Raw genomic sequence first — 25,336 nt, 5'->3', positions numbered from 1 at the left:
GCTAAACGTAAACATGAATATTTTCTAGAAAGCTTCTTACACCATCCTCTATCTTGTTTCTTACACCTTAGAAAGTACTCTTGAGGTAAAGATGATACTCTAAATGGGAAATATGTCACACAGTACCATCTTGGAATCTCAAACAGGTAAACTGTTACTTTTCAGATACAGGCTGCAGTATGAATAGCTTCATGTAAAGATGATTCATGTTTTTATAGCAGAGCAGGAAGTTTTAATTTTGCCTAGGATATAATATAGGATGAAAGAATAGTAACTAGGCATCAGTGAATCTATGAAGGGGACAAAGACATTGTTAGATTCCACAGTCAGGTGCTATCTGCCCTGTGAAAGGTCAACAAATGAACACCAAACACAAAGAACTCCATAAGTTTTAAGGAAGAGCTCCTGGTGTAGTTATCCTTTTTTCTCCAAGCAGATGGCAGCACCCTGAAGCAAAGTTCTCTCTGCTCTAAGAGCCCATCACTAGAAGCAGCTGCACAAGATCACACCCTCTCAGTGCTCTAACCACACCTGACTGATATCAGCAAAGAGAGAATTCACCTGTACTCATCATTGGGATGTGCAATTTCCACAACATCTCCCAGCTTGATTTGAAGAAATACTTTAGGATTTACCACCAGTTCATCATCTACAAGACATAAACAAATGAGGAAAACTGCAATGAACATGGTTGCATGTTCATATGCAATAGCTTACTCCACATAACCACACCATCCTAGCATTAACAGGCCAGCAACACATTATATCCACTACAAGACAGCCCCCCTGGTGTCCTGGGTTCAGCAGTAGCGGTCACTTTAGTCTGACCACTCTTGGGGGCAAAAACTTCTCTTTAAAATCCCTGAACTTTCACAAAAGATGTGTCGGACAAAAGAGTGTTGGACAAAAGAGTGCCTTAATGAGGCAAGCAGGATCATCTCTTGCATTTCTCATCTAACACACATGTTAGTAAGAACATGTTAATTAGAAAGTAGATAGTCTAACAGGAACCTTAACAAGATCTGTTGGCATGCTGTGAGTCTAGTAGGGAGCAATCAAATAAATGACATTGTTCTTAGTACACAGAAACGCACCTACACACAGGCACTGGTCATTGACACATCTGTCACTTATTGGGACGACTGAAATACAAGGTTAAAAAAAAAGATGCAACAAAAGGAGAAGAGGCAGAATAAAACAAGCTAATTTTCTAGGTGCAATTGCATTCTGTTCTCACAAATGCAATTTTATTCTGCTGTATCTTGCTATCCAAAAAGAGCTTTCCAAACAGGGTGGTAACACTGCTGGTTACACAAAAATCCCATCTTCACTGTTCTGTTAGAAAGATCAGTAAATTAATTGTTTTCAATGAAGTAAGAAAGTGCTGGTCTCATTGTTACAAACCAGGAGATACTGACCACTGCCTCCAAACCCCTTCTTATGTATGACGAGCTTGTACACCTTGTTAGTTCTCATCTTGAATTCCAGTTCTTCTCAGCTGCTTTGAGTGAAAACAGTTGAAGGCATCTTGCATATCTAATATAGAAATGAAAGCAAACACAGATCGTGTGTTATTACAAAACCATTCTTTATACTCTGCATGTGAACACTGGCTGTTATACCACCACATAGCCAAGAAGGGCACACCTGAAAGCAGGCACATTATGAAGTTTAACAAATGCCAAACTAAAAGTTTAGTAGTTTACAACAATTTTACAACCTCTCCTACCAGTGCTCCTCCTAGTACCACTCTCTAAAAGCCTCTTTCCTACTTCACGGAGAAATTCTGAACCCTGTGTTAAATGCGTTAAAATGAATACCCAGTTATGGCCACTGCCTATTACATCTTCTGTTTTCTTCATTCCATCCCCTTCACACATCTTTTTCCACATGTCTCAAAAACACTGGAATCCACAGCCAGATGATTCCACACCAAAGCAGCAGAGCTGCAGCCAGCAGAGGTACAAGCAAGCCTCTTGGCTTGGTATAAGCTAAGCAAACACATTTGAAGCACCAGTCTGCATTCATTTCTTTTAACTGCATCAACCACCACATGAACCTCTTCCTGCCACTTTCATTTAAAACACAGCATATTTCAAGGGAGGACTTTTACTTTTCCAATTTACTCTTTCTGGAAGTGTGTTTAAACTGGAAATTATCAGTGACAACGCGATTTTCTTCATAAAACTATAGCCTCGTTAACATATAAGCTCTTTTATTTATAACTGTATTCTTACACCAAATCAAAAGGCAGGACTCAAAAGTGCCTTTCAAACAGACTAAAACACTGAGTTTCAGATGTGCTTCTCAGAAAGTCGATTCAATTAGCGAACTACAAAGGCACGGGGGGGGGGGACGGGGGGGGGGACGGAGGGGACGGACACACCGGGACCACGTCCAGAGTCTGAAGGTTTTACAGAGTTTATCTTCGCAAACTTAGACCGGAGGCTGGCAGAAGCAGGCACTCGCCTGCAGGCCCTGACGAAGCGGTTCGCCCCGCGGCGCACCGGGCCCTGCACGGGTGAAACTGCGTGTGAATGAACCCGCCGCTCACAGACACTAACCCCGCTGGTAAACGCCGCGTCCCTCCACCAGGCAGTAAAACAGCGTTAGCAGGATAAAGAAGTAGTTTTACTCTCCCGGGGGGGTCTGGCACGGACGGAGCCCGGCAGCCCCAGCAAGAGGAGAGCAGTGGACACCGTCCGAGAGACGCCGCGGGCCGCTCACCGGCTGCCGTGGGACGACAGCGGCACTGCCACGGCCGCCTTTCCGCGGCAGGTTTAAGTGCAGCCCCGTCCCTCCCAGCGGCCACAGAGCAAGGGACAAGCGCAGGGCCCTGACCTCCTGTCCCGTGTCCCTCAACAGCGGCGGCGGCTACGGCACCGTCCCGAAGAAACCCCCATGGCGGCGCTCGCCACTTCCGCATCCGGGGCAGCGGCGCCAGCACGCGCGCGTCACGTGACGCATACCCCCGGTCCGGGTGGGACGGCGCGGTGCCGGGACACCCCCTGGCGGCGCGGCGGGCGGGGCTTGACACGGAGGGGGCTGCCGGGGCCAAGGGGGCCAACGGGCGAGCCCGGATGAGGAAGTGATGCGGCCGGCGGGCAGCAGCGGGGCCGGCTGCCGCTGAGGTAATGGTACCGGAACGTTGCCGCCGTTGGGCTGCAGAGGGGGATGTCTCAGCCGCGGGCCCGCCTCTTCCGCTCGCCGCCGCCGGTTGGGAATGGGCAGCGGCGCCCCCGGTGAGGCTGAGAGGGGGGAGAGGGGCTGCCGGTGGATCCGGCCCTGCCCGGATGCGGCGGGGGCTCTGTGGGACCGAGCCCGCTCCCTGCCGGCACCGGGGGAATCAGCGGCGGTTGCATAATTACCTTCAGTGCGCTGCCTTGGGGCGGGTGCGGACACCGGGGACGAGCAGAGCCGATCGGGCTGCCGCTGTCCGGGGCTCCTGTCCAGGAGAAGGGCTCTGGGCTGAGCTTGTCCGCGCTGCCGCCGCGCTCCGGACAAAGGAGCGGTCGGTCCGGGCCGTGCCGTAGCCGGGGCTCGGCGGTGCCGTCGGCAGTGCGGTCCTTCCCGCGGGGCTGGCGCTGGAGGAGCCTGTTCCTTAGAGGCTGTCTCGGTTCGGGAGCAGGGAGAGCAGCGCTCAAGCCCGTGTTTTTGTAAACTGAGTAACTGATGCCTCTGGCAGCGCTGGGCTTCGACCGCTCCTGGCCGTGCAGGTGTCTGCAGCAGAGGGGAGACTGGGGGGTTCGTTCAGCAGCCGGCGTCTGAGCGGCTGGAGCCCTTCGCGCTGTGATGCGTGCGCTCTCGCAGGTGCAGGGCATCGGCGTGTGTCGTTTGGGCTGAAGAGGGTCCCGACGCGATACCAGCGGTGTGCAAACAGACCTGGAACGGCACATCCGACCTACAGTGTGAGGTGCTTCTGTGAGAGAAGCTAATGAGGAACGGTGTGTGATGGATTACATCTTAAAGTGTTCCTTCTAGCCAGAAAAGTTGGGGTTTCCCTCCTCCTTCGAAGATTAAAAACTTAACAAAATCACAGGAAAACAAATGGTGCTTTGGTTTTAGCTGAGGGGTAGGGTGTCTAATATGAGCCCTACTGATGTGCTTGATAGTCTGTTTTCAGGTATTCCAGAAGATGAAGTTATATTTGTAGGAAGAAGTTTGAACTTGAAAACAAGGCTTGGGGATGTCTCCCTGTTTTCACCATCTTCCTCTCTTAATTGAGCTTTTGCTTAGAAACTCAAACATTTCTCAGCTGCTTCCTTAAAACGTTATTTGCAAGTAGTTTTCTTAAACATACATGCTGGAATCTTGATGAATGAAGCTGTGCCTGTTAATCTGGAGATTACTCCTATGTATGTTGACTTAACATTGCTTTTATTTTTAGGGTAAACTGTTAAAAGCTCAGGACAACCAATCTTCAGCTGGCCTGATGCTCTCATCTGGGGTGGAATCTCTCCTTGATTCTTCGGGGTCTGCAGGAATAGAAGAGGTGTACCCTGGACTGCCCACAAGCATCTCTACGGAACTTATGGCTGTGTCGGAGCCTAAGGCTGGGTTAAGTGCAAAGCCTGGTGTGTCAGTGCCTGTGCTGGCTCATGGCAGCGGTCTGTCAGTGGAGCATTGCACAACACCAGGAGCAGAGAGCTTCTGCGAAGGTTTGGGTGATGTGTTCCAGGTGATTTCTTGTGGGCCAGCAGAATCCCTTGGTGAAGAACTGGTGAAGTCTGCAGACCTTGAAGAGGATGAAAAAAGCAAAAAAAGGAACTTTAGGAGACTAGAATGTTCTAGTGAGGGATACCAGAGAGGTGGCAAACAGGCAGAAGATGCTGAGGAGTATCATACTGAATGCTGCACTCCAGCCCTTGGGGGAAGCTTGGAAAAACAAGTAAGCAAATGGCAAAATGCATCCCTGTGTGATGTTTTGAATGTAGGGTTAAAGTGGCTGGGTGGATGTCCTGGGTTCATGACTTTGTCCATGTGGTTTCCTGTTTCTTATTTGGGGCTTCTGGCATGGGTGTTGTTGTTTGGATTGTCCTGGGTCCAGTGCAAAATTAGACCCTACTTCAGGAGACAAGCAGTGTTTTGTAACATCAAGCTTTTCATTTTCTTAGATATTGTTGGGATGGTGTAAGATAGGGATGTAGTAGAACATAGAGCAAAACTGACTGAAAAAAAGGAGAAACAACTTAGATAGCTCCTTGCCCAGTATCCAAGTTTTGTGAGTACAGCATATTCTACCATGGTACCATATTATTATTATGGTAAATAATTATAATAGTTATTTCAGACTAGTAATAGTATTATAATGCTGCAGGGGCTTCAGTTTAGTATTTCAGGGCTTAATCTAAAAATAAAGATTAATCTTCATTTTTACTATTACTGTTTGAGAGAGGAAATCACAGTCAGTTTCCTCTTTCAAAAGGAAACTCGCATTGCTTTTTTTAACTCCGCTTTATCACCCCTGATGATAAAGATGTTCTTTCTAGGTAAAGGCTGCTGAAAGATGTGCTAAATAGTACTCTGTTGAAAACTGATCAGTCACAAAGCTTGGTTTTCTTTCATTTATAAATAATTTTCACACTCCCTAGAAGAACATAGGGGAGAAAAAAAGTATGGAGACTGAGTTCACACCAGCCAGGAAGTCATAGAATCATGGAATAATTAGCATTGGAAAGGACATTAAGAGTACCTGGATATGGTGCATAGTTCTGTGTTTTACAGACCTGCTTACTGTATTTTGCATAATACTAAAATATTTGGGGATTTTAACTCTGGATTTTCCTATCTGATTGATTTATTTAGAAGTTTGTGAAAATGAGGTTAAATGAAGTTGCCAGTCATTCAGTTTTCCAATATGAGTTTTCCCATATTTCATAGTGCTGGTAGTTTGGTTGTGGGGTCTTGGTTTGGCTTAGGGTTTTTTTGCAATCAGGCTGAGGTTATCTGCTCCTGGATTTGTAGTTTTGAGGCAAAAGTGGTACAAGGCAAGTTCTACCAAGGAAGAGAAAGTGCATGAGTCTTACAGAGGTGTACAGTAATGGTCTGAGGATGTGAGATAGGCTTGGGGACTGGATTACTCTTCTGATTCAGATTTGTGACAATTTGCATTTTAAGGTGCTTATATTTTAACTGCTTATGTCACAAAACTTCATTGCTGCTAAACACAAATCTTTTTTGGATGCATCAGGGTTTAATGGGGAGATGATAGTGACTGATAAGCTCAGAAAGGAATTATGTGAAACAAATTGCAATGCAAGGCTGCCTCCGTGCAAGGACTGATGTGTTCTGAGGTTTCTCAGTGGTTTTCTTACTCAGAACTGACCCAGATGAGCAGTGCAGTCCCTGAAACATGCTGAATATTTCAGGAAATCCATCAATCTCCAGTAATATTCCTGTCTTGTTGCAGGAGGACCCTCACTTAAACCAGCATGAATTGAAGTCTTTGGGAACCTGTTGCACCGAAGCAGTGGGATCTCTGAAGAACGCAGGTGTGTATTTTAGCAACCTGCTGTCCCAGGTTACTTTTTGTTGATTTGGAATTGATGAGTGACTGTGAGATAGTTCATTTATTTTGCTTTACAGTAGAAACTATTCCCCTGCATAGCTAGAACAATATGAAAACTTAATCCTCTGCCTTCTCCTGACAGCATGTGCACTTTTCCTGAAGCCCTTCTGTGTACAAGATGTGTTTTAGTTATTTAAGTCAAATACTTATTTACCCCAAAGCAGAAAGTGGTGTTAACAGCAGATGTTTTGCATTTCCTTTTGTTTCAAAGCTGGATTATATGAGAGCAGTAATAGCAAAAATGTGAAAAAGAAAGAGACTCTTTCATTTGCTGATGTTCTAAAAAATGAAGATTGAAGTGCAGAATCCAAAGGAAGAGGACAACAAAACAAATCTTAATTTCATTATGATCCATTATTTCCTAGCTTCAAATACTTTAGTCACTTTGCCTGCATCTAGTACTTACTTTCTTTCTCCCTCCATGCTGTCACATAAGCAAAGCTTGTATTTAGAATGCCACATAGTCTTGGTTCTTAGTAGAAACCACGGAAAAGATCTGCAGAAGTCTGAGCAAATATGTTCCCTATGAAGTTTTGAATATGAAGATATTCTACAGTCACTATAATTTGAATCAGCCGCTTCTTGGTGAGCTTACAAAACAGTTTCTTAATAATCATAATAGCTTGGACTGAATGAGGCACACATTGTCTTCCTGGGGATGGCTTACTGACTTTAAGGAAGAAGGAATGGAAATGGCTACTCTGCACAGCTGTATTCTAGGATAGAGCAGATAAAGTACCCAGCTGTGTTGAGCTTCAGTGTTACAAATACGTATTATCTGCCTTCTGTAATAAGTATTATGTTGGTGATCTAAATTATAAGATATATGGTTCTGATCTTAATTTTTTCTTGTGCAGAAGAAAACCAAGCACATGTTCAGGTGACAGACTTTAGAGAGCAGATTTTGGCCTCAAAAGGAACCTGCTTAGTAAGGTTCCGTGGGATATAGCTCTAGAGGGCAGGGGGGCTCAAGACTATTGGTTGATATTCAAGGATCACCTACTACAAGCTCAGGACTGAATCCCAACTAGAAGGAGGTCCAGCAGAGGGCCAGGAGACCTCCTTGGATGGATAAGGAGCTGCTGAGGGAAATTTGAAGGAAAAAAGAGGCTTATAAAAGGTGGAAGCAAGGACAGGTGGCCTGGAAAGAATACAGGGATGTTTGGGAAGCTAGGGGCCAGGTTAGGAAAGCTGAAGCCCAGCCAGAATTATAGGGATGTTAAGGATAACAGGAAGGGATTCTATAGGTACGCAGCGAATAAAAAACAGACTAGGGACAATGTAGGCCCCCTCTGGAAGCTATCAGGAGAACTGGCTACCCTGGATTTGGAGAAGGCTGAGGTTCTTAATGACTTCCTCGCCTCAGTCTTCACTTTCAGAGGCTCTGACTACACCACCCAAGTCTTAGAAGGCGGATACAGGGACTGTGAGAATGAGGACCTTGGGCCCACTGTAGGAAAGGATCTGGTTCAAGACCATCTTAAGAATCTGAACGTACACAAGTCCATGGGACCTGATGAAATCCATCCGTGGGTCCTGAAGGAGCTGGCGAATGAAGTTGCAAAGCCACTGACCATCATATCTGAAAATTTATGGCAGTCAGGTGAAGTTCCCGATGACTGGAAAAAGGGAAATATAACCCCCATTTTCAAGAAGGTGAAAATGGATGACCCAGGGAATTACAGACCAGTCAGTCTCACCTCTGTGCCTCGTAAAATCTGGGAGCAGATTCTCTTGGAAGGCATGGTAGAGCACATGAAAAAGAGAAATGTGCTTGGTGACAGCAGCATAGCTTTACTAGGAGAAAATCCTGCCTGACCAATTTGGTGGCCTTCTATGATGGGGCTACAGAAATGATGGACAGGGGTGGAGCAGTTGACGTCATCTACCTGGACTTGTGCAAAGCGTTCGACACTGTCCCACATGACATCCTTCTCTCTAAATCGGAGAGACATCAGTTTGATAGGTGGACCACTCGGTGGATAAAGAACTGGCTGGATGGTCGCACTCAAAGAGTTGTGGTCAACGGTTCAATATCTGGCTGGAGATCAGTAACGAGTGGTGTCCCTCAGGGATCGGTGAAGGGATCAGTCTTGTTCAACATCTTTGTTGCTGACATGGACAGTGGGATTGAGTGTGCCCTCAGCAAGTTTGCCGATGACACCAAGCTGTGTGGTTCGGTTGATACGCTGGAGGGTAGGAATGCCATCCAGAGGGACCTCAACACACTTGTGAGGTGGGCTGATGCCAACCTCATGAAGTTTAACCATGCCAAGTGCAAGGTCCTACACCGGGGTTGCAGCAGTCACAGGCACAGCTGCAGGTTGGGAAGAGATTCAGAGCAGCCCTGAGGAGAAGGACTTGGGGGTGTTGGCTGATGAGCAAATGAACATGAGCCAGCTTCAGTGTGCTCTTGCAGCTCAGAAAGCAAACGTATCCTGGGCTGCATCAAAAGGAGCATCACCAGCACATCCAAGGATGTGATCCTTCCCATCTGCTCTGCTCTTGTGAGACCTCACCTGAAGCACTGTGTGCAGTTCTGGTGTCCTCAACATAAAAAGGACATGGAACTGTTGGAACAGGTCCAGAGGAGGGCCACGAGGATGATCAGGGGACTGGAGCACCTCCCATATGAAGACAGGCTGAAACAGTTGGGGCTGTTCAGCCTGGAGAAGAGAAGGCTGTGTGGAGACCTCATAGCAGCCTTCCAGTACCTGAAGGGGGCCTATAGGGATGCTGGGGAAGGACTGTTCATTAGGTACTGCAGTGACAGAACAAAGGGTAATGTGTTAAATCTTAAACAGTGGAAGTTTAGATTGGATATGAGGAGGAAGTTCTTTACTCTAAAGGTGGTGAGGCACTGGAATGGGTTGCTCAAGGAAGCTGTGAATGCTCCATCCCTGGCGGTGTTCAAGGCCAGGCTGGACAGAACCTTGGGTGGCACAATTTAGTGTGAGGTGTCCCTGCCCATGGCAGGGGGGTTGGAACTTGATGATCTTAAGGTCCTTTCCAACCCTAACTATTCTGTGATTCTATGGCAGCTGAAACTCTGTCAAAGCTCACTGAAGAAGTACAAGGTATGAAGGCTGATGGGACTAGGATATTTAGCAAAGCAGAATACCGGAATGACAGAGTGAGTAAAGGTCTTTAACCTGAGAACAGTGAATGCCCAGAAGTCATGGCCAGAGCTGGGGTTTCAGAAACCAGCTCGTTAGATTTTTCAGAGCCTTTGAAAATCACAAACATTGAATCAGCCACAGAGCATGCACATGAAACAAATGAGTACAGTGGGCTGAAAGCCCATACTGCTGTACCATTGAGAACAGGGGGTACTGTTGCATCTGGTTTGGAGACTAGAGAAGAACAGTTATCCAGAGGAAATCCTGATAATGAGTTCAGTGTATCACTTGTTAATTGCCAGACTTATCAGCAGGTGAAGAAAACAATGCTCATGACTTCTGCCCTGGTCTTCTACTTAAGCATAATGAACCTCATAGGTTCTTATCAGTAGAAAGCTGTAGAACACTCTCCACAAAAAAAAATCCAAAGTTTTATGTTCAGTTCTGAAAAGCATCTGTCCTCAGGACTTCAGAAATAAACCACTAGAAAACAATAGTACTGCAGCCCACAGAGTTAGCAGTGAACCCCCCCAAAACATGGAAACTCGGACTCAGTATGATCATGGAACTGGGTTTGGAGAAAATCAAACCTCCACATCTGTACCAACAGAGCAGATCTCAGTGGTAAGGAGCAAAGCATTATCTGGTGCTAAATCTGATACTAGGGTGGGAAGTGCTAGTGTAGGTAAATCACACAGGTCTGAATCTGAAGAGGCTGTTGAAGGCTGGAGAAAAACTGCTGTGGGAGGTAGCGTTGAAGTTTGTAGCTGTCCTGAAGGTCAAGAGGGTGCTAATTCTGAGCATTGTCATTCTTCAGTTTTTAGTTCTGTTGCTTTTTCTCCTGAGGAGTTCTCAAAAGAAAGATTTAAAATGGCCCCATCAGATGGTGATAAATTGAACAAGGACCAGTGGCAATTCCTTGTCAGTGGTTTATGCAAGGTTGATATGAAAGAAAATAGTCTATTGATGGAAAGGAGCAACACTGCTTCCTGTGAAATTGGACAGACAGACATACGCTTTTATAATCCCTCCAGTAAAATTTCTCCTCCCAGTAGCCACAGCTGTCTGGATCTTAGTACCAAGCTAGAAAAAGGGTCACCTGAGGCACAACCACTTGAAAAGGAATGTGAGAGTAATACAACAGGAGAAGAGTTGGCTGGCAGTTTAGTTGAAGCTATAGAAGCTAATAGTAATGACAGTTTCTCCAGTGGCAAAGAAGCTAATTTGAATTATACACTAAATGTAACTACCTCCTGTTGCATAAAAATCAAGAGAACCTCATCATAATGAGTGTCTGCCTTGTACTGCTAATGAAGTTTCAAGCAGGGACAAGGCTCAGGATAATCTATCTGGAAAAGAATTAGTTGGTGCTTCTGGAACAACAGGGGATCAAGTAACTAAAATTGTGCTTCATAAAGACAAATTCAAGTCTTCAGTAAGTTCCAGGACTTCTGAGAACCCTAATGTGACAAGCAAAATTTCCCAAAAGAACATGAAGTCTTCAGTGGGAGATACATGGAGTGTGGTCACTAGTTTAGAAAATGAACATAGTGACACATGGAATTGTAATAATCAGAGTCTGAAAGACCAGTGTACAGCTGCCAGTACTTCCTGTGTTTTATCAGGGAGTACATGTGGAGATGATGTTCTCCTGAACAGTCATTCTTTTAATGTTGAGGTCAATAAGAAGACTGAGGAAAATGATAATTTGGAAGGAGAAGCTTCAAAGGCACTCATCTTTCCAAAAGCACACTTCCCTTTGGCATGTGAATCTCTTCCTTGTGAAGATGTCTGGGGCAACAGAGGTGTAGATCTGTATGAGATAAATGACATTTCCACAGCAAAGCCCACATTTTGCTCAGCTGACACTGCAGAGAAGTCTGTTGCTACCTTGGTAAGAAATGAGGTTCCAAATAAGAATATGGAGGTTTTGAAACAATTTGGTCATTGTAACGTAACAGATGGCAGTGAAATTGTTTGTGGCAGAGATAAGGCAAAAGAACAAATCGGCGTGTGTGCTCTCCAGAGAGATGAATTTGATAGAATAAGAACTGTGGATTCTTCAAAGGTTCCTAAAGGCAATCAGAGAAATAAAACTAGTGAACAGCTGTTAGTCAGATATTTGAACAAAAAAGCCTGTGTTCATAATTTTGGATTTTGCAACTCTCCATTAGGCCCCAAGAAGATAGAACTGGGAGCGTGTGAGGAGGAAGAAGTGTCATCGCTCACAGCTAACCCCTCCAAGTACAGTGCTTCAGTCTGTGGGATGTGTCCGTTACTCAGCAACAGGAATATTCAAGCAGAGAAGACCCTTCGTCCAACGGAAAATGAGTGTCTTGTGTCTCAGAATGAGTTTGATGGCCCAATTCCAGACAGCAAGAAACATTTAGAAACTTTAAGTAATCTGCCAAACACCAGCTTACAAAATGAGGCTAGCTCTGTGGAAGAAACCAATATATCAATTGGCTCTAGTCAGAGCAAAGAGATATTGTTAAAAACAGCTAAGGACCTGCCTCCAGTAGCTCCTACATATGTAAGAGAGGACAATTTTCAAGGAGCTCTGAAAGAGAGTGCAATGGATTTGGACTCTTTAAGTGGTGAGATAAATGAGCACTGCTCAGGAGACGTGGGCTTCGTCAGTGATCTAACTGAAGAGAAGACAATCGAACAAAAAGAACACAAGAACAGATGTGAAAGAGAAGATAAAGGAAGTCTTGAACAAAGCTTTTCTGAGAGCCAATCACATTGTTCACAGCGTGCTTGCTTTATCAAATGTGCAGGAGAGAAAGCAGAGCCAGTGCCTGCAGGAAACAAAATGCAGCAATCTTTGCCAAAGGTGAAGTCATCAGTGGAGGATCAGGAAAATCCAGTTAGTGCCCAATTTTTGCCCTTCTCATCAATTCCTGGGAGTCTGTCGTATAAGCCAGAAAGTATGAATGTGCTTTCAGAGACAGAAAACAAGAGTCTGAGAATAAAATCTATCTTAAGTAACTCTTCCCCACAGTTAACATTTGAGCCTTGTACAGAAACTGACACTGAAAAGGGTATTGCTGCATCCCATTTCAGAAAGTTTGACATCCAAGACTCTTATAATGAGACTCAGGTGGATTCAGAAACACCATCAGTTCTGGACCTCAGAATCTCTCTGCCTGAGAAAGAAAAGCAGTGTCTGTTATCTGGGAATACACAAATGGATAACTGCAATTCATCTGCAGCTGAAGCTTTTAGCAAAGATTCTTCAGTGGCAAAGCCTCTTTCTGTAACAATGTCTGGTAAGAGAAAAGCCAACAAACCTGAGGTTCCATTGTCAGATAATGAAGCCACAACCAGCTTTCTGAATGGTGCAAAATGCTCAAGGGTTTGTGCCTACAGCAAAGAAAGTCTGAGAGGTGAGGGGCATAGCATGCTAAATGTAAAAGACATGGATGAGACCCAACCTGGAAGGACTCACTGTGGAGAGAAGTTTAAGAATACATGTGTGGAAGAGAAGATGAGAAGAGAAGTAGCCCCTAGAAAAAACTTGCCCACAGATTCTTTTCTTGATGGAGAATACTGTCCATGGGCCTTTTCAGAAGATTCAGAAAAGCCTGGTAGCAAAATAGGCCCTCTCAGTACTGAGAATTATGGAAAGATTTTGGAAGAAATCCCAAGATCTAACTTAAATAGTCTTTCAAACGAAAGAACAAGTGATACAAAGAGCAGAAACTTATCAGGTACCAATCTCCTGTCAGAAACTCGGCATGATTGTCAAGCTGAAGCTGCATCTGATGCAGAAACTTCACCAGAATTGCAGTGTAATACAATACCCCCCTTTTATCCACCTATGATATTATCAAAGAGTTGCAAAGAATTACTCCCAAACTCTGTGGTTTGTAATGAAGTATGTGTGCCTTACAAATTAAATGCACAAAGCAAAGATAATGTAAATTTGATTACAGAAGGCCAGGACACTACCCCAACTCATTCCGTTTGCAAGGAAAATGAGGTTTCAGGTTCAGAGAGACTTGATCAAATAGAGAAATGTCAGGTACCTAAACAAAAGAAGAAGTGTAAGAAGATGGAAGAACATCTATCAGACAAGGCACAACAAGAACAGAAGTCAGAATATCAAGAGAAAGCAAATATCACACTGCAGCCGAGTATGTTGCGCAGTTCTGGACTCCTATGCAGCTGTTCACGTGAGTTGGTGACATCAAGAAATACAAAGTTTGAAAGTCCTTCAGAAGAGATTTTTGCTGTTGGAAGCAGTGAAAATAAACTACGTAGCACTTTACAAGAAGTCAAAAGGCCAAAGATTACCACAGATGTTATTAGTTCACAGTTTTTGAAGACTCAGGATTCAGAAATGCAAAACCTGAACCTTAATTTAGGGTATGATGGAATCGCTGGTGCCTTTGGAACTACAACTAAGCAAAGAAAACCTCTTCCAATAAAGATACAGCCTGGAAGGACATGCAAAAAAGCTCCCACATCATATCAGCTAAAAGTAGTAAGAAAAAGCAAAAAGAATAGAAGTTCACCTTTTTTTGAGATTCCCCCAGAGGTATTCCCTAAACAGGAAAACACACTTCTTGAGTCTTTGTATTTCCCATGTAAACCACCGGCACCGGGAGCAGAAGCAGCCATGAGGTGTGTGCGTATGCCAAGGCAGAGGGCCAAGAGGTGCAGTTTGTTGAACAGCTTGAGACTCAGAAAATGTACCAAAGAACCAGCACTGTTGAGCAAGCTGTCTGCCATGGCCAGCCGGCTCCTGGCTCCTGCTGAGAGCAGCCATAAGGTAGAACCTCTGCCACGTTCTGCTGAACTTCTTCCAGTGGGTGCGAGGTACAGTAAACGTAGGTATAAGAATCTATCAGAAGCCTTTTGTTGCATTAACAGGAACGTACACTCACGCTGGGCTGACAGTTGGTGCACCAAGATGTTCAGCTTTCAGCCTTTGGCACTTTATCCTGTAGAATCTACCAAAATACTTTTTTCAGACTTGAGCCACAAGCCTCCAACCTCTTTTTTGGATACCACAGTTTTCCCAATTTCTTTTCACATAAAATTAGACTCCAGTCCTGTGACAGACCTCCCAGGGATGACATCCCAGCACTCTGTACATCACGGACCAGTTTTGGGAGAAATGCCAGCACCGCCTTTGAAGTGGACTTTCTCTTTTTTCCTGTCTCAGAGCTGTTCAGATACAACAGCTTTCCAAGAAGATTCCAGTCCAAATAATGAACTGCATTCCCCTCTCTTTCTAACAACCCCAGGGGCTGTTGTCCTTCGTCGTGACCGGCGAAGGAATGCCATAGCTGAAAGAAGAGGTAGTTGCTCCATGGCTGGCCTTCACACAGTCTTAGCAATTTCTTCCCCTGGATGCTACAGGATTTGGACAAGAAAAAGAAACTTAACTAGTCATATTCCTACCATCCAGAGACTATTTATATCACAATTCGCACAGGGTTTGAAAGGGGCAAGGTATCCACCTTCTGTATCAGATGACCTCGTCTCTTCATTGCCATACTCATTGGGCAGGGTACTCTCCATATGGAGTCAGCATGGTCCTTCTGCCTGGCCTTCTGAAATCACTCCTCTCCATTCCAGTGATTGCAAGTGGCAGCCAAGTGTGGGCATCGCAAACAGGTAAAACCCATCAGTTTATTTCTGAGATTAAATATATACAAGGTATGTACTTGCTCCTTTTTGAGAGGGAGAGGGTATTTGCAGCTTGCAGTGAAGGGTCAGTTTCCCCTGTTCCAAATCTCCACATTTTACTCCAAAATGTCTCACCATGGAAGATTCTTCCATACAGAACAGTCTGTTAACTGAATTTAAATATATTTGCCTTCACTTCTTAAACAATCTCCTATTTCAGCAGAATGGCTAACTCTATTTTCCCTTGCAAAATGTACACACCATGTATCAAAATAGATAATGCAGAAAGGTGAGCTACTTCATTAGGTCTATGCAGAGTGACTGCAGAACAACTGGATTTCTGAGGTAGGAAAGCTTTTTCAGAGGTCTGAGCCACAAGTGCCACTTGGAACTACAGAAAAATGCCCAATATCAGATTAGGAAGAATCCTGAGGAGTGAGAGGTGGAATTCAGTTAAATTTTTAATTATATTCCATAACATTTCTATGCTAGCTGAAACCTCTTTATGTATGCTGTGACTTTTGATAGTATATGCCTGATGTATTGTTGGCACAACCAAGTGTAGCTCCACTTCAGGTTGGTAATGAATTTTGTATGTGCATCATTCTTGTTATGAATGGGAAGAGGACTGGTATCTACTCAGTATATGTAACTGTCATTGGCATTGCTTTTACTAAGAAACAAAATCAGAGAAGAGGTTCCTAGCTCTGCTACAGGATTTTTGCATGCCCTTAAGCAAAGATTTTGCCCTTTATGCCTCAGTGACACAGGCAGCTCAGTCCCTGATTTTATGGTCTTGAGCTTTCTGGACAGAATGCAGGCTCACCAGCACTGCAGAAAAGTCCATTTGATTAAGTATTTTCTTTAATATGGCAGTCTTTAAAGAACTGTTGAATATGGCTTTTTTTATGTCAGTGGCTCAACATATGTGTAACCAAAACTTTTGCCAGATAAACTAATGCTCTGCTTTGTAGAAATGGATAACATACCTAAAAGCTTAAATACCTCATTTAGTGTAAGTCCTAATGCCTACCAAAGGTGTGAGTGAGCTTATAAAAGTACTGCTCCACTCTGGGAGTTGTCTGCACTAAAAGAACAGGGCTGAAGAATGGCATAGAGACAACTTCACAATACATTCTGTTGGATTTGCATTCTTTTTGATTCCATATGAATCAATGTATCATGCTTAATTTTCTAGAGAACAAAATAGTACTCTGGAAGCAATCACACCAGTAAACTACAGTTTGAGCACTAAACTTAAATACAAGATACTGTGGCCATTCTTCAAAACCAAAACAAACACCTTTTTGAAACTTAGGCCTGCATTTGAGGTGAATTTCTTACTTTGTGTTGTTGAGGCATGTTATCCTTGGACTGGGGAGATCAGAGCTGACTTATACTCTCATGTTTTCCCCTATACTTAAGTCCACAGACTCCCAGGCAGCTTGTTACAGCATACCCAGTTAGCTGAAGTGCAAGAGGATTTAATTCCTTGACAACGGATAATTTAAAAACTGAATGTTTTGCTATGAATGATCTTTATCCCAAAGGGAGAGAAGCCAAATCAAACTACATCTCTTCAAGTGAAAAACAGACTGAGTTTTAGACAGTTTTAACTTTGTTTTTTTTTCTCTAAAATACCCTACAGATGCATGTATTAGAGCACCTCAATTCTGCCCATTCAGGTTTGCTTTAAGGTGAAGTTACTGTAGCATGCAGTGAGCTGAAAAGATGGTTTGTGGAAATTTAAATAGGTGCGACAAAGAAGTTCTATTTGTAAAACAGTTAAGCAAAAATGAATATTAGAGGTTTTGCTATAAAGCAACATAAAGAACAAAACCTAACAGTTCAAGTATTTAATGCAATTTTAGATGCCATTTTGCTGAAGATTGACAACCTCTTCTCATCAACTAATAAATCTTCTTTTTAGAAAGCTAATAGCAGGAACAGTGCCAAAAGGATAATTCAGTAAATCTATCTTAAATTTGTGTGTACTCAAAAAAAAAGTCTCCTATGAAATAAATGTTTGGTGTATAAATACAGGAATACAGGATGTATGTTTGGTGCAGAATAAAAACATTTTCAGCTCCCAGTATGACCAAAAAACTTTGCCTTTTTAAATTAAGATATTTTAAAAACAGAAAAATTAACAGGTGGCTCCCAGCTGTCCACAGCCCGTTTTTTTTTTTTTTTTCCTGGAAGAGATTTGTCCTCTTTAAATTATTTCATTCATAGTTAGTGGTTTTAATAACAGGAAAACAAGGAACGGGAGTATTTCTCCTGGCTAAGAATCTTCTGTCACTTCCACTTCCAGTAAAAGCATTCTTTAAGTGAAATATTTTTTCTAATTGGTGCTCATTTGGATACAAAATTTCTAAAATGTCTTTTTTTTCCTCCCCTGGTAATTTATTTTTATTATTATTGCATAAATCAGTAAGCTCTGCCTCTAGCATGAAGGGTCTGATGAACTACTGATACAGGTTCTAGGTGCTGGGATAGCAACTGGAACATGGAGAAAAACAAAATGCTATAGTTGTGATATTAAATGGCAAACACAAGAAATGGATCTTTCTGGCCTCCTTATATTTAGACTTACCTGTGCTGCCAGCATGGTTGGTTTTCATTTATCTGTAGCATTGCAGTGTGGCTGTAACTTTTTTGCCTTAGAACTGTGACATACATTTAGCTGTTAGTTTGGGAGAATAGCAAGTACAAGATTTGCTGTTTAATGTAATAAAAGCTGTCCCAGCTGATTACCCCCCCCACACACACACTATTGAAAGTATTAGCACAAAAATAAAGCTTAATATTGAAGGACTTTGAGCTGCTGTGCTGACTTTTATGCCATAGAGTTATGGTAATTACCAACCCTTATGAAAAAGCCTTTGGTTATTCCAGTCAACTAAGTATATTCAAGTAAGAAAGACTATGGGAGTTAGAGACAACAGGGAGTTAATCTGATGGAAATCCTTCCTTTTCCTTGTTTTTTATTTACTAGCCAAATCCTTTAAGGTTTTTTTGTTACTTTAATTTTAAAACCTGGGGGTTTTGAATGAGGAATATAGACTTTAATAGAAACAGTTGCAAGTTCCAGACTAATGCTGTCTCCCTCTTTCTGGACTTTTGTTTCCTTTTCTCATCACTACCATTTTTAAGTGAAAGTAGGACTATTTCCCTGACAAGCTGTCAGTGAAATTTAGTGGACTGAATGGCAGATGTGGCTTGTTCTTTCATCATTTTAGTCTTTCATTCCCATTCCTGACGCTAGCATTTTTTGTCTTCCAGTCCAGTTTATACTAACAATTTTCCCCTCAACTATTTTATAGTGTAGACCTAATTTCTGTCTGTCTTTGTTTTGTTTTGTTCATTCCTCTTTGGAACCAGCTATGCCATCACACCGCACTTACCTATACAGAGTATGGAAGCACTACAGACTGAAGGTCATGAAATTTGGTGAGTTTCTTGGACTTTGATGTTTATTCTGAATAGTGGGATCATAAACTTTATCAGAAAGACGTTGCTTATGTCAGTTTGACTTTCAGCTTTTGGCAGCTTATTGCAAGAATAGCTTTCTGATTAAAAAGTTAGTGAAGTAAACTGACTAGATCATGTAACGGAGACGTGTGGAGGGGCATTAAGCAAACACCATGTAGCTCATTGCATAGAGCAATTCTGTTACTTTCAAGCGCGTTGTGCCACTTCTTATTAAATGAATATCTGGTACTAGAAAAGTTTGTTTCCTTACTTGGATCTCTGTTCTTTCTGTCTGACTGACTAGACATTAGGTGCCGCATGGTCCTTCTGTTCTTTTCCAGCTTTGGGATGGCAAAGATAAAGCTTTTATATTTATCTGGAAACAAAAAGTATAACAAATAGTTGTGACAAAGATTTGCTGGCAGAACAGGAGGATTAATCACTTTCTTCTATCAGTAGTTACTAAGTAGAGCTGTAAACTTTTAACTGTACTGCAGAAAGAGTTCATTTGCTTGGGCAGTTACTGTGAACTGCATTGCTTTTTGTGCTCATATTGCAATTTAGGAATAGCGCCTGAGAGCATGGTATGCTGTTGTAGCATAAATTGAGTATTAATCTAATATGTTCCCTTCTTTCTCTGTTACAGTCTGGAAACTTCATTCCCTCTTCCATTACCTAAGCCTTGCTCACATCTGGAATTATCGCCATCTCCCCCCAGGCTTCCAGCATCTGAACTCAAGGTCCATGCCGTTGATGGAGGTGATGCTTCTGTTCTAGCCTGTCTTAGATCCCAGGATGACAAAGAACTGGAAAAAGTGAGTTCATTTTAGATTTTAGGTGTCTTGGGCTCTTGGTTCCCCAGAACTTGAAGCTCTTGCTACTGAATATTGACTAATACCTGTTAAAGATGAGGAGAGAAAACAGGCTACTATGACTAGTCTGTGATGCTTCTTCCTTTTATTCAAGCAAAAAGGAGGTGGCAAAGCAAAGAGGAATGATTATTCTATAGATAATGTGCACTCAAAAGGGAATTCTATTGACTAGTATGGTCATTATTTTCTTCATTTTAACTTTTTCTCCTGTCTTTCTTTTTATCCCTTTTTCTTTCTTAAGACCGAGCCAGAAAAGAGGCCAAAGAAAGTCTCACAAATCCCAATCAGGAAAACTGTTCCTAAACCAGACCCTAATCTTACTCCAATGGGATTACCCAAACCAAAAAGGTAAGCAGTGTTTTATAAATGGACTCATACTGGCTCTTGTAAACCTGCTTGTTGTGAAGAGAGGTAGTTTTGAAATTCCTCTTCCTTGACTGATTTGTTCATTACATTTTCAGGCTTAAGAAGAAAGAATTTAGCTTAGAAGAAATTTACACAAACAAGAACTACAAGTCCCCTCCTCCAGCCAGGTTGGTTCCACTTTCTAATGAGAAAACCAAGATAAATGTGCATTACTTAGGCAGAGAGAAAGGAGTTTAAAGGTGTCTGAAAGCTAAAAAAGGAGATAAATCTTTTAAATTGCTCTAATTTAAAGTGGTAGGAAAAGTTCAAAAATCTTATCTTCTACTGTTTCTATAATTGTGCTTTTGGACTGAAAGCAACCCAATCTGTGCACCAATAACAGATTATTTAGCCAGCAGTAATGTGCAGTTGCAGGAGGTATACACTGTAGGCAAGTACACATTACAGGAGGTGTGAAGGAATTGTAAGAATGTAAAACTTAGAAGTGTGTTTACTTGGGTTATGAAATCCACTGGACTGTCTGGTAAGCTGGTTACCTGCTCCCTGAGTATTCATGGGGTCTATCCTTTGCTTTTATCAGGAGCTTGGAAACAATCTTTGAAGAGCCCAAGGAGAAAAATGGATGCTTGATCTCTGTCAGCCAGCAGAAGAGGAAGCGGATTCTGGAGTTTCAGGACTTTACTCTTCCTCGGAAAAGGAAGAGACGAGGCAAAATCAAAGCAGTGGGTAGTTTCACCCGGGCAAAAAAAGCTGCACTCCCAAGTGCAGAGTTAGATGCTCTTCTGAGTCAGAAGCTAATGGACCTTGACGCCTTCTTTGCAAACGAGGCTGAACAGGAGCAGGCCTCGGAGGGAGCCATTTAGCTGAAAATGGTCCAGTCAGCTCCTTTAGTATTTGTCTTTTTGGGAGAAACCTACTGACTTCTTCATACATTACTCTGCCGCTCTGCTCTAATATCTGATGAGCTGGTTTTGGCTGTGGCTCTCATTAAGGTGCTATTTTTGTGGTTTTTTTTTTTTGTAAATTATTATTTTTTTTAGTGCTATTGAAGGGATTCTTTCAGGTCCCTGTTTGAGTGTAACACAGCCACATCCAATTTACCATTCTTTTCCCAGCCCCTGGAAATTACTGCTAATGTTTAATTACATTAAAATACTTTATGGGGGTAGAGTAGGAGTGTAAAGGAGGAAGTAGCGCACCTTCAGTGATGCTAGAACTCTGAACTTCAGATCATTTGCACATTTGAGTCTGCTGTTGTTACTGTAATGGCTATTTTGAACAACCTGACAGAAGATATATGGTATTTGATAAAGATAAACTCTAGCAAACACATTCTTGATATGCCACTAACTTTTTAATAATTAAAAGTAGTTGTCTGGGTTTGCTTTCAGTTGTTTGTTCCTTCCGTTTACTTAGAAGGTTCCTTCTGAGTTTCTCTGCCCTTCCTGGCTTCAGGCAGCAGAAGCCCCATATAACTAGACTTTAAATAACTTGCACTTTGTATATGTTTCTTTATTTGCTGTAAGAGGACATATTTAACATGTCTGAGCTGAAAAAAAAGGTAATATTGTAAGAAAATAATGTGCCCAGTACTAATTTTCCTAATCGTAGAGTTGTTACCTACTCGGTTGATGGCAGCTTCTCCTCCAAAGGAAAAGGTAATTAGCCCATGAGGATGTTAAGCTGCAGGATACATAAGTAAAGATTTTTATTAACTGAGCCGAGCTGCTGCATGCAGGGAACACCAGCAAAATCTGAGACTCATTTTTAAGTGATTTTAATTCCATTAAAAATGCCAACTTGATTTTAATGCCAACAAGAAAATAAATCTTTTTTCTATCTTGAGGGGTTTTCTATCATTTTAGATTTACAATTCATTAATTCATGTAGCTCGTAATTAAATATGTATAACAGCACTGTTGTACATAATAGAAACATGTGTCATACAAAGAGCCTCCTGGCATGTGGATTTTTCTGTTTCATTATGTAAGGACATTTCTAATTATCTGATGCAGCCATGGGCAATTTCTCAGCTATACCATTTGAGGGAATAACTTCAAACTTATTTGAAGCGTAATTCAAAATGAATGCTAGCTGCAGTTCAGGTAATTTCTGTCCTTTAGTGCCTATGGAAGTTATTCAGGCAAAGCTATCATTGCTGGGATGCTCAAATTACTCTGTTCTTTCTCTTACTTGTCACTTGAAACTTGCACTTTCTTATTTCCCTACCCATAGAACAGAGTTTCTTTTTACCTTCAAACTAAGCAACTATCTAGTGGGTGGGTGTTTTTAGTGAAATGCAGGGCTGAGAATAACATCATTATCTTCTGTTGCTTTACCACTTCTGTTACTGACTAAACAGAAAACTAAAAATTAGCAAGTGATGTGCTAAATTCCAGAGCTTTGGAAGTGGAGAAATAGAAGAGGATTATTACAGTCTGTGTGCCGAGTCTCGAAGGAAATGTAACCTGGGCTTGTTTTCCTCCCAGTTTATGTGCTGGCATTCCTAGAAGTTTACATTCTTGTTCTGGAGGCCAGTTGTCTTTCCTCAGGAAGACTAGAGAAGAGAGGAGTGCACACTTCAAGGAGTGGTGTTTGAGTTTTGAGGGTAGAATAACACAGTCAGACTTTGAACATAGTGGCATATGATTGCAGCAGCAGGGTCTGGTTAACCTATTGGGGCTGCTGTACAACACTTTATCCTCTATTTTTGTATAAAGAAATCCCTAAAACCCAAAAGGTCAACTGCCTTTTAAAAAAGTATTTGAAACTTTCCCTGTATTGGTTTATTAGCCTAGTTACTGACTAGCTGAAAGCTGTTGCAAGAGCGAGATATATATTTTTATGGTTGTATGCTACAGAATGGGATTGTTACACAGCATTCATTCATCTTCCATTTATGTGGGAGGTTTCTAGTGCTGTGACACAATTGAGCTAAACCTTATTGGGGCTTTAAATGAAAAAGGGTATGGGTGGGATGAGAGGAAATCTGGGTCCAGGCAAAGTTCAGACCTCTAATGTGCTTCAGATCATGGAATGCGTTTTTTCCTTTGGGTTGTGGAGTTTCTTGTCTTAAGGGTTTTTTTTTTTTTTGGTCTGCTTCCCTGCTCTGTCTTGTTTCTGATAGCTTTGAAATATCATTTCTTAGCTTTCTTTTTAACAGCTACAGTAGAAAGAGCAGAGCAGTGGAAACATTCAATTCTCTTTTGTTTACAATAATTGGAGTTACAAAATGATGTTGCAGTTGCCTAGCATGTCGCAGACCTTAGTTTGTGGCAACCCAAATACACAGCATTATTCCGTTTGGTTTAGTATTTGTATGATGATAAAGATGTAAGCTTATTTAGACAAAGCATCTCTTCTGCCCCTCCAGCATACAGATGTCAGCCATACTTGTGCACTTGTAGTTTCTTCCTTTCCCACCTCTGTTCCTGTTTACAGCATTTGTGGAACAGCCTTGTTCCTTGTGGCTGCTGCTTGTACACTGAGAGTGATGGCTGTGCAAAAGCCAGGTATTTGCCACTCTGAGCTGCTTCTGTCCCAGACAATTGAAAGAAACAAGTGTAGAGGATGCATCTTCTGGGGTCCTGCATACATCTAAAGGATACATACACTTTCCTTTTCATAAAGGGAACCTACTCCAGTGAAGATTTCTTTTTTTTTTGTATTATGGAAGGACACTATAGGTGTTGCTCACAGACTGATGACTAAAGCAGCTTGAGAACTGCAAAGCTTTTGCCACTTCCTGTCTCTTAGTAGTAGGTTTTGCAGAGCCAGGCAGCTCTTTGCTAAATGTGCCGGTTATGGGAGGCAGAAAGATCACTTTTCACAAAAAAATAAATCATATTTTCATCATGCTACAACTGGAGCAGCTGAGGCTACTTAGTGGATGTTGTATCATTTGCCTGGCTACCCTTGTGGCTGCATACATTTGAGTTCTGTTGCTTGCTGAATATGCTTTTCTGCAAGCAGTTCTCATTTATCATATTTGATTTGAGGTGGGCCTTTGGTATATTATGTTCCAGGTGCTCTTCTAGAATACGGATGGTAGCTGTGGATTAAAAGTCTGTAATGATGCTATCAAGTTAAATAGCTCAATGAGAATTTGTACACTTGTGCCATTAGCCTCCATTGTGCTTTTGGCATTTTGCTTCTGTTCAATATTGTGTGAATCTAAAATTTTACTGTTTCTTTTGTGTGTGTTTTTAATTTATGGAATAAATTTTTGAGAACCTTTCAGGTTTTTTTAAGGCCTTGTTTAGGCTTGTATCAGTAAATATGCATGAATGTCCAGGTCTCGCATACCTGGGGGGAAGAGGTCAAATCTCCAAAGAGGTTAAACTCTGTTAAGTAACTGGGTGGGCTGTTGGTGAGGCCATGGAGCAGCAATTCTAGTATTGTCTCATCCATACCCACACTTCAACTGAACAGAAACAGACCTGGGGGAGTTCAAGCATGATTCTAGCCCTGAGAGAGCATCCATCTCTTAAGGTATTAAGAGAGTACAAACAGATCTTTCTAGGTTCAGAACAGATTCAAGGCTGGAGCAGGCCAGTGGTTCATGCACTACAGCCTGTGCAATGCATCAGACTGGTGCTTTTAAACCAAAGCTGAAGCCTAAGAACACCAAAAAGGTCTATTTTCTGGCATAGATATAGATGCTTAATAACATCCCTGTCCCTCTAACCCATAAATTCTATGTATAACCCAGATCTTTCAATTTGCTGCTATTCAGCTTCACATTGCTCTTGGCAAAACTAAGCTGGCAGATGCGTTTCTCCCGTTTCCCTTACTCCCTTCTCTGGCTGAGGTGCAGTGTTACGTGGCTCCCGCAGATGGCATGTAAGCTCCAGTAAAGAAAGGAAGGGAGCACCTCAGAGACCTTAAACAAGCACCGTCCTGTTCTGCTGCTTCAAGGCTACAGCTTGCTGGCTGCTGCACATTATGAGGATTTTGCTGTTACTATACTGGGACTTACTTTTTTCACCATGTAGCTCTCTCCTTTTCCTCTGAAAGGCAGATGACTTTGGCCTTGCATCCTCTCTCTCTGTTGTTTGATTAGTCAATGTCAAAAATGGGACAAGTGGGAGAACAGCCTCAGCTAAGAGGCACTGAAGCTAAACCCTTGCTGCTGATCACAGTGAAAAGTTTTTCTTTCTCAGGAAGTGAAAAGGGGGAGGAGAGGGGTGACTTTAAGTCAAACAACAGGAAAGAAGCTAAGCATAGAACAAACTTTAAAAGCATGTATGGTTGGCAGTGTATCTTACAACTGAGTATTGCTGCCTTGCGCTGCTGGT

General features: G+C 42.4%; 2 protein-coding genes across 10 annotated transcripts in view; one reads left to right on the top strand and one right to left on the bottom strand.

The window, feature by feature from the left end:
• Positions 1 to 2,918, bottom strand: part of DEPDC5 (DEP domain containing 5, GATOR1 subcomplex subunit) — a 45,561-nt gene extending 42,643 nt beyond the window's left edge. For 5 of the 8 annotated variants that reach the window (XM_034068101.1, XM_034068106.1, XM_034068107.1 and 2 more), the window contains exons 1-3: positions 2,842 to 2,918; positions 1,419 to 1,536; positions 562 to 649 (exon numbers count right to left, since the gene is read on the bottom strand). In XM_034068101.1, coding sequence (XP_033923992.1) covers positions 562 to 649; positions 1,419 to 1,476 — 146 coding nt within the window. In that variant the 5' untranslated portion in view covers positions 1,477 to 1,536; positions 2,842 to 2,918. Of the gene's footprint in view, positions 1 to 561; positions 650 to 1,418; positions 1,537 to 2,386; positions 2,412 to 2,564; positions 2,800 to 2,841 lie in introns of those variants that run through there. The other 3 variants (XM_034068103.1, XM_034068102.1, XM_034068104.1) reach the window with 3 other exon arrangements.
• A 166-nt stretch (positions 2,919 to 3,084) lies between these two features.
• PRR14L (proline rich 14 like) lies at positions 3,085 to 24,276 on the top strand. Of its 2 annotated transcripts, none has more exons than XM_034068233.1 (9): positions 3,085 to 3,131; positions 4,388 to 4,888; positions 6,410 to 6,491; positions 11,862 to 15,315; positions 18,712 to 18,780; positions 19,520 to 19,616; positions 19,915 to 20,021; positions 20,135 to 20,206; positions 20,620 to 24,276. In XM_034068233.1, exons 2-9 carry the CDS (start codon positions 4,433 to 4,435, stop codon positions 20,900 to 20,902), a joined length of 4,620 nt encoding a protein of 1,539 aa, XP_033924124.1. In that variant the 5' UTR covers positions 3,085 to 3,131; positions 4,388 to 4,432; the 3' UTR covers positions 20,903 to 24,276. The 2 variants fall into 2 exon arrangements, with proteins under 2 accessions (XP_033924124.1, XP_033924123.1); XM_034068232.1 differs by having other exon boundaries at positions 19,448 to 19,616.
• The last annotated feature ends 1,060 nt before the right edge of the window (positions 24,277 to 25,336 follow it).

Source organism: Melopsittacus undulatus, chromosome 12 (assembly GCF_012275295.1).
Source record: "Melopsittacus undulatus isolate bMelUnd1 chromosome 12, bMelUnd1.mat.Z, whole genome shotgun sequence".
Lineage (NCBI taxonomy): Eukaryota > Metazoa > Chordata > Aves > Psittaciformes > Psittaculidae > Melopsittacus > Melopsittacus undulatus.
Note: the sequence above shows the minus strand (reverse complement) of the source record. Positions and strands in the feature narration are given on the sequence as shown.

What these genes read in the sequence shown, in the direction of transcription:
- PRR14L (XM_034068232.1), top strand. Translation starts at nt 4,433, where the DNA reads ATGCTCTCATCTGGGGTGGAATCTCTCCTTGATTCTTCGGGGTCTGCA. An exon ending in ACTGAAGGTCATGAAATTTG is followed by an intron (nt 18,781 to 19,447) that starts GTGAGTTTCTTG and finishes TCTCTGTTACAG; the next exon opens with TCTGGAAACTTCATTCCCTC. An exon ending in AAGTCCCCTCCTCCAGCCAG is followed by an intron (nt 20,207 to 20,619) that starts GTTGGTTCCACT and finishes TGCTTTTATCAG; the next exon opens with GAGCTTGGAAACAATCTTTG.